Here is a 9,493-nt window from a genome sequence, read left to right on the forward strand (position 1 = left end):
AACATACATACGCGCGCGAGCAACATACAACACACACACACAACACATACACATACACACACACATGTAACTGCTTTCATGTGCGTGCGGCAATTTGTTTTCTTCTTTAAAAACACTGTTGGCAATATTTAGAATCTGTTGATGTTTTGTTGGGATAGACGAGTGTCAAGGGCATAGAAAACGTACGTACATCTTATCTTCGGAACTCTTATACCAGCATCTTGTCCAGCTATGCTAACCATATTCAACAAGTATGTGTGCACACACACACACACACACACACAAACACACACATATGCCCCTCCACCACCACCACCAACAACAACAAGAAGAACACCACCCAAAAACCGCCACTACATCCAGCACCTATTAACTCTTCAGCCACTCTGTTATCTCACTTCCACTTTTAATTCCTATCTTCACAGTGACTATCTCCAACGTCACACAACCCTCTCCCACCACCACCACCACCATCAACTAATAAACCGACCATCATCACCGCTTCCGCCACCGCCACTTTCAACACCACTACCATCTCCGCCTGTGCTTTTGTAAATTATATTAGCTGGATACTTTCACAGACTTTGTTTGCTTTCGCTCATTCATTCAATATACGCTTTTTCTGTTTAAAAAAAAAAAAAGAAAGAAAAGAAAATTTACGTATCTATCATTCACGTACCTCTTCATCTATCTATCTATCTATATCTATCTATCTATCTATATCTATCTATCTATCTATATCTATCTGTCTGTCTGACGGTCTGTCTCTGTCTGTCTGACGGTTTGTCTGACGGTCTCTCTCTCTCTCTCTCTCTCTCTCTCTCTCTCTCTCTCTCTCTCTCTCTTTCTGTCTTCCCCGTTTTCTTATAGTTATACTTACTCCAAAACGGCTATCCCATGACGACTCGCGCCACTACAAACACTCAAGATGTCTCTTCAAATTTTTAAACAGTACAGTTATCATCACCATTATTGTCATCATCGCAACAACAACTTTTGACCTGGTAAAAAAAAACCCCCCAAAAAAACAAGAAAAAAAAAACAACTCACCCACATACACAGTCATCGCCATCACTTTTCGCATCATTTAAAAAGACAAAAACAAACTACTAAAAGTCATATGTAATAACAACGGTTGGAGTTTACAGTTACGATTAACAACAGCAGTAGAAATCGTCATTACCATCATTATTGTAACAATAACAACAACACTGTGAATCGGTGCCAAGTGTTTCGGTCGATTGCGTATAACAGGACTTACTCAGAGCTAATCTAGCGTTGCACAACAACCACAGCTACAATAACAGTAAGAACAAGTACTACATCGAATCAACTAGGGAGCTGCTACGTAGTTTGTTCGCCCGATCTGCTAGAAATAGCAGGTACATTTTCTGTAAATTTTCTCAGTTTGGGATGACCTGAGTCTTAAAAAGAAAAAAAAACCCCGAGAAACAGGCCATCACCACAACTACCAACAAGAAATCAGCGTCATTTGGACTTAAAGAGACAGCAAAAGTAGCATAAAACATTTTTTATCGATACTGTACTCATTCCATTACTTTTAAGTAAGAACGTCGGTGGCCACAACACTGATTAATTAAAAAAAATATCAGAGATGTTTTTCCTTTCTCTGGCAGGAATATAATCGATATTCGATAATTACATCGATGATCTGAACTCCCACTTCTCTAAGTTAAAATATTTGATTAGTATTTATTTTATCAATAAACCCGTTCCTCTCTGGACGATTTAATTGATGAACAAAGAACATAAAGAGGAACGTAACTATACACTCCAAAAGAACATTTGAACCAGCATTCACCCGATTCTGCCAAACCATCACCCTTGTCACCACGAATAACAGAATCGATAATCAATATTTTAAATATTTATTTCCAAGACAAGTGAACCGAAAATTTTAGGGAAACGGTATTTGATGGTAACTTTATCATTCTCATACAAAAATGGAAAGCTAAAAAAAAAACAATAAAAAGTTTAATACGGTGGGATTTTGAATGCTGAACGTGTAAAGGGGTTAACTATGACTGTACAGTGATTTTGTCCAACGCTGGAAGAACACTGCAACTCGCTTGACAGAGCAAAATGCTTTAAATTTAAGAATTTGGTGTACAACAAACACAATACTTTCATCGCAACTTTATATTAACAACTTCGGAGGAAGGAAAGACAAAGTCGATCACAACGGAATTTAAACTCAAAAACATAAAGGTACGCTATTAAATACTATAAGGCCTCAAACTTGGGAGGAAAAGCAGTTACATAGACAGTAACACCAAACTCAAATCTTTGATAACTTATTTTATCCAGCGCACAAGAATGAAAGGTAAAGTTAAACTCGGCTGGATTTGAACTTAGAACGGAGAGAGGACTGTAAACTAACTAGGTACCGCAAGGCCTTTGGTCCATCACTGTTACTCTGGACTCTGCTGTTAATCTTAATCATAAAATATCAGCAACTACCGAAACAACATTAACAATAACAAAAGGAAAACAGTAAGAAGAAATAAATTAAGAAGCTATAAAAAAAACATCACCGTTATCAACAAATATTTCCAACTGGCTTCATCACTGCCACCACCGCCACCTATCGGTTCTTCACGACTGCTGTGGTCATCTCATGGGATGCAGAAAAAAAGCGTTACCACCATGGAGGAAATACTGCAACCTCACAGTCACAGCAGTAAGGAAGTTAACTTAATTGTGCTGGGGTCTCCAGGTGTCGGCAAATCAGGTGAGTGAAATCTTTATCTCCTCTTCTTATCCTTGCATCTCTTCCTGCGCCTGCTACTACTTGCCATCGATATGAGGCAACAATGTAGTCATTTGATCTGCTAGAAATAACAGCTAAATCTCCGTCAACACACACACACACACACACACACACACACACCTCCATCCCTAATTACTATTAGAAAAGGGATGCTGGATAATACTGGATAATACTGACGAAGGGTTCCCTGCAATTGGAAAAAGACGGGATGGCCGCAACAGGATTGGCTTAGATCTCCTACGACTGCTTTGATGTTTTGAATCAGAGCTAACATTGGGCTTAATAACAACTGCTGCTGCTGCTGCAACTACCTCCAAAAAAAACCCAAACAACCACCACAACAACAACAACAACAGCCACCACTACCTACACCACCTCCATCACCGCCGCCGCCGCCGCCGCCACCACCACCACTACTACTACTACTACTACTATCAACATGTTTACTTGACACTTTTAGACCAGTTATGGATAACCTGTGGCCGGTAGGGCGTCCTGAATGGCACACCCAGTGAAAAATTAACCTTCAATTTTGTAGGTAGTGTAGTGGGCCTGAATGATGAGCCATGTCTAATGCAATCACTTCTTGAGAAAGGTTTCCCCCATGTCTGTTCTAAACTTTACCTTATCTTGCTAAACGAGCTCAATGAGGACGCCACCTTGTTCTCTGTGCTTGCTTGGCTGCGTCACTAGAAATAGCAGCCAAATCTCACGCAGAAATTATCTCTCACTGCATTAGTTTGTGCTGTGTATATTGTATCGAAATAGAAAGAAGGTAAAAAAAAATGGAAGGTAATGATTTGGAATGTCTTTCATTATACACGAAGGCAGTGCCCCAGCATGGCCACAGTCAAGTAAGTGAAAACATACACAGATAAAACAAATGCATAAAAAGAAAAATCAGAACTTACCAACAACCTTACTTGCTCCTAGTAGTAGTAGTAGTAGTAGTTCACAATACTATCACCACATCATTTGTGCACAACTACTACTATTACTACAACTTCTACTGTTGCTGCTGCTACCATTGCTGCTGCTGCTACCACTACTACTACTACTACTACTACTATTACTACTACTACTACTACTACTACTACTACTACTACTACTGCTCAGTCCTGACCTTACTGCCCTCCCTCACACCTGGAACTGACTCTGTGTGAGAATTACACACACACACACACACACAGATAAGGGAGTATCTACATGGTCACTAGGGCTGCTAGAAATAGGCCCCAAGCATCCCTTAAATCACAGGAAAAGGCACATTGGATTGTAGTCCTGGGTTTCCTGCACATAGTATAAGAACAGGACAGAGTGGTCACTGCTGGACTAACTTTGACCATAGGTTCATTCAATAAGAGTTGATCTGAAGAGAAATAACAACAACAACAACTATAACAGCTAAAATAACATTACCATCAGTAACTTAGCAGTCTGGCAAAAGAGACTGACAGAATAAATACCAGGCGGCGAGCTGGCAGAAACGTTAGCGCACCGGACGAAATGCTAAGTGGTATTTCGTCTGCCGTTACGTTCTGAGTTCAAATTCCACCGAGGTTGACTTTGCCTTTCATCCTTTCGGGGTCGATAAATTAAGTACCAGTTACGCACTGGGGTCGATGTAATCGACTTAATCCCTTTGTCTGCCGTTGTTTGTCCCCTCTGTATTTAGCCCTTGTGGGCAATAAAGAAATAAGAATAAATACCAGGTTCATAAAATAAGTACTAGGAGTGATTTGCTTAGCTAAACCCTTCAAGCTGGTGCCCCAGCTGCAGTCCAACAACTGCAACGAATGATAGATAATAAATATAAGCCAATATGTGTAGGCGCAGGAGTGGCTGTGTGGTAAGTAGCTTGCTTACCAGCCACATGGTTCTGGGTTCAGTCCCACTGCATGGCACCTTGGGCAAGTGTCTTCTACTATGGCCTTGGGCCAACCAAAGCCTTGTGAGTGAATTTGGTAGACAGAAACTGAAAGAAGCCCGTTGCATATATGTATATATATATATGTATATGTGTGTGTGTTTGTGTGTCTGTGTTTGTCCCCCCACCATCACTTGACAACCGATGCTGGTGTGTTTATTTCCCCGTAACTTAGTGGTTCAGCAAAAAGAGACCAATAGAATAAGTACTAGGCTTATAAAGAATAAGTCCCGGTGTTGATTTTCTCGACTAAAGGCGCTGCTCCAGCATGGCCACAGTCAAATGGACTGAAACTAGTAAAAGAGAGAGAGAGTAAAAAGAGTATGAGAGGTTCTCCCATGGCAGCAACTGCAGTATAGTTTGTTCTAACAGAACATCCACATTTAAGTGGGGATAAATATTACCTCTCAGTTTAAATACTGCCTCTGTTGCTAATAAATATTTTTTTAAAAAGATCACTGGCTAATTGTGACACCAGCACCTGTTCTAGTACTGTTTTTCTCTATATCGCTGGTGGGGGAGATGAGTCACTGCTATCTCCAGTGGTCAAGCGTTCATCATTGACAAGACCAAGGAAGGCTGAAATCCCATGATCTGGTGATCTCGGCACTGGAGATGGTTGGGATTTATCTCCCTGCTAGTGATATAAACGAGAGTGCATTATGAGAGTGTCTCTCATTGCAACTTATTACAGTATAGTTTGTTCCAACAGAACATCTATGTTTAAGAGGGGATAAATACTCAATACAGTCCAGAGAGAGAAAGAAGGGATGTAAAATAAATTTTGTCCTTAGTACTGGCACTTTATTGACCTCTGGGTTTGAACTCAGAGCACAAAGAACCAGACCAAATATTGTCAGATATTCTGTTCTATCTGATGCTTTGATGAGTGTCAGTTCGCCACCCCCATTTGATTAACAGATATTGATAAAGGATTAGACTGGGGTGGTGGGAGGAGCAGTGGGATTGACTTGTGGAAAAGTGGACATTAAAGCAAAATGATGATGATGATGATGATGATGATGACAATGGTGATGATGATGATGACAATGATGAATATGATGATGATGGCAATGATGACGATGATAATAACGACAACAATGATGATGACAACAACAATGATGATGATGATGATGGTGATGGTGATGACGACGATGACGACGACGACAATGATGATGATGATGATAATGATAATTCTGCAGCTGGTAATGATGATAACAATGATCATAGCAAAGATGATGATGATGATGATGATGATTCTACTATCTGCACAAGCAATGTTCCCTCTAATTTTTTTTTTGTTTTTTTTGTACCTTCAAATTTTGTCTTGCTTTGCAAAATATGTATACATCCAAAGACAAAAAAACAAAAACAAACAAACAAAAGTTATATCATCTTGAAAATCCTGTGTGCACATATTTCTTTTTTTCTTTTGTGTACTAGTTGTGAAACATGTGCAAATGTACTGTTTTGTAGGGAACATTGGGCAGAAGGCCAGAAATCTGGGAGTAGGGGGTGCTAGACAATTAGATTGACTCTACTTCTACTACTACTAATACTACTACTACAGTTATTCCAACATCATCATTCTTATATCTACCCCCACCGACTAACAAGCCCTTAGCTGACCCACCTCAGCTTTTGAACAACCAATTAAAAACTACAACAACTACTGCAGTGATTCCTTCTTCTTCTTTTTCTTCTTCTTCTACTACTACTACTACTACTGCTGTTATTCTACTACTACTGCTATTCTACTACAGTTACTACTGTAAATGTGGAGGTGCAATGGCCCAATGGTTAGGGCAGTGGACTCGCGGTCATAGGATTGCGGTTTCGATTCCCAGACCGGGCGTTGTGAATGTTTATTGAGCGAAAACACCTAAAGTCCACGAGGCTCCGGCAGGGGATGGTGGCGAACCCTGCTGTACTCTTCCACCACAACTTTCTCTCACTCTTACTTCCTGTTTCTGTTGTGCCTGTAATTCAAAGGGTCAGCCTTGTCACACTGTGTCACGCTGAATAGCCCCCGAGAACTACGTTAAGGGTACACGTGTCTGTGGAGTGCTCAGCCACTTGCACGTTAATTTCACGAGCAAGCTGTTCCGTTGATCGGATCAACTGGAACCCTTGTCATCGTAAGCGATGGAGTGCCAACAGCAACAACTACTGTAAATATTACTCCAACTACTACTACTTCAGCTCCTGCTTCATTAAGGTGGGGGGGGGGCCCTCTTTGTGAAAGTAACCCTTATCAACTGCAAGAATATTTATTGCATAACAATAGGTCAGACCTGGTAGTGTAGACTTATTAGCAAAAGCATTCTATATTCAATATGTCGACAACACTTTTGTTTTTATCAAACACTAAGGCATCATTTGAGGGAGATTTGGCTACGACGTCTTGTAAGTCATGAGTCCACATAAAGGCTCCATCATTCAGTTGATCTACAAAAAAGTTCTATGTCAATATACACTCCATACAATACCAATATACACCTCTTTTGATACTAATATCTTCAATACAGGCATAGGAGTGGCTGTGTTGTAAGTAGCTTGCTTATCAACCACATGGCTCCGGGTTCAGTCCCACTGCGTGGCATCTTGGGCATGTGTCTATAGCCTCGGGCCGACCAAAGCCTTGTGAGTGGATTTGGTAGACAGAAACTGAAAGAAGCCTGTCGTATATATGCATATGTATATATGTATGTGTGTGTGTATATGTTTGTGTGTCTGTGTTTGACCCCCCCAACATCGCTTGACAACCGATGCTGGTGTGTTTATGTCCCTGTAATTTAGCGGTTCGGCAAAAGAGACCGATAGAATAAGTACTAGGCTTACAAAGAATAAGTCCTGAGGTCGATTTGCTCGACTAAAGGTGGTGCTCCAGCATGGCCACAGTCAAATGACTGAAACAAGTAAAAGAGTAAATACAAATATATACATTATTCAGCACCAGTATCCATATCATTCAGTATCAGTATACACTCAGTACTATGCCATTATACACACATTTCAAAGCCAATATACACACCATTTGTTACAATGAATAACTGCATTCAACACTAATATACATATCTTTAGATTTCAATGAATCTCACTACATACACGCATACATATATGCATACATACACACAAATGTACATGCATATTCTTACTGCTGTTGTTGTTGTTATTTTTTTTATTCCTATACAAGAATGTTGACTGTGACTTTGAAGTTTCAGCCTGCTAAGCCATCATTGGCGATTCAATGATGGCTTAGCTGGTCAGAACTCTGACAATGGCTTTTCTTGTGTAAGAATAATAAACTTGTACCCCACAAAAGTATAGAGTAATCCATCAGATTAGTGTAAAATTGTTTTTATTATAACTGAATATAAAAGCAATCAGCAATCATACAGGGTTCGGTGAATATACTGTTGTCTAAATTACACAAAAATGAAAATAACACTGGCATTTCATTTTAACAGATATATCAACCAAAATTACATAAAAATATCTTGAAATACTAAAGAGTAAATTTATTCAATAAAATCGCCATTCACTTCAACCATGAATCTCCTGCAACGCTTCTGGATGGTCTCCTTGTCTAAGTTGTTGAATGCTGCCATAATCCTTGCCTTCAGTTCATCTTGTGGCAAACGTGAAAAAACAAGCTTGGACAGGAGACAGACAAGAATCTGTCTTCTTTGTCCAGCTACAACAGAGAGAAAGAAAGAAACACATTTTATTGAGGTCTTCACTGGTACATTCCACCAGTATTCCTTTTTATCATGAGTCGCTATGGCTTCTACCATATTGTGGGTTCTTATTTCTTTGTCTTTGGGATTATCGTTCCTTACAGAATTTCATTATAGAGTGTCCTAGCTACAATGTCATGTCTCATTAGTAGATAATACCGTGATGACATTTTCGGAAAACTGCTTATGATGTGGGGGATATTTTCAGTGTGCACTCAGTTGTCACACTTTACGGCTTTATGTATGTATGTATGTATGTATGTAGGTATGTATATATGTAGGTATGTATATATGTATGTGTATGTACACACACACACACACACATATATATATAGATATAAATAAACATAAATATATATATAAATATATAAACATACATAAATATACATATATATAATTATAAATATATAAATATGAATAAATATAAATATATATACATAATTATAAATATATATATATATATATATATATATAGAGAGAGAGAGAGAGAGAGAGAGAGAGACAGACAGACAGACAAACAGACTAAGTGTTTATGGATGACAAAAGATTTGTCCACAGAATGCTAAAGTCCACTTAGTGGAATGGAAATAGCAAGTATAAAGTTTAAAATTAACTAAAATAAATGTTCATGGCAAAATTCTAGGAAGAACATATGCACACATGCATGCGCACACACACACGCGCGCACGCACACACACACACTCTACACACACATGCACACATTTACACACTAACATATATATATATATATATAGATAGATAGATAGATAGATATACATGTATGTATATGAATATGCATGTGTGTGTGTGTGTATCATCATCATCATCATTTAACGTCCGCTTTCCATGTTGGTAGGGGTTGGACGGTTTGACAGAAGACTGCACCAGGCTTCACTGTCTGTTTCGGCAGGACTTTTACAGCTGGATGCCCTTCCTAACACCAATCACCTTACAGAGTGGACTGTGTATATATCTATATCTATATCTATCTATATATATATATATATATATATATATATATATATATATATATAT

At 38.9% G+C, this 9,493-nt stretch overlaps 1 protein-coding gene across 1 annotated transcript in view; it reads left to right on the forward strand.

Moving 5' to 3' along the window:
• Window positions 1–271: 271 nt before the first annotated feature.
• Window positions 272–9,493, forward strand: part of LOC106869608 (ras-related and estrogen-regulated growth inhibitor) — an 82,535-nt gene continuing 73,313 nt past the window's right edge. Inside the window, exon 1 of the mRNA XM_014915416.2 lies at window positions 272–2,752. Coding sequence (XP_014770902.1) covers window positions 2,644–2,752 — 109 coding nt within the window. The 5' untranslated portion in view covers window positions 272–2,643. The remainder of the gene's footprint in view (window positions 2,753–9,493) is intronic.

Source organism: Octopus bimaculoides, chromosome 18 (assembly GCF_001194135.2).
Source record: "Octopus bimaculoides isolate UCB-OBI-ISO-001 chromosome 18, ASM119413v2, whole genome shotgun sequence".
NCBI classification, from domain to species: domain Eukaryota; kingdom Metazoa; phylum Mollusca; class Cephalopoda; order Octopoda; family Octopodidae; genus Octopus; species Octopus bimaculoides.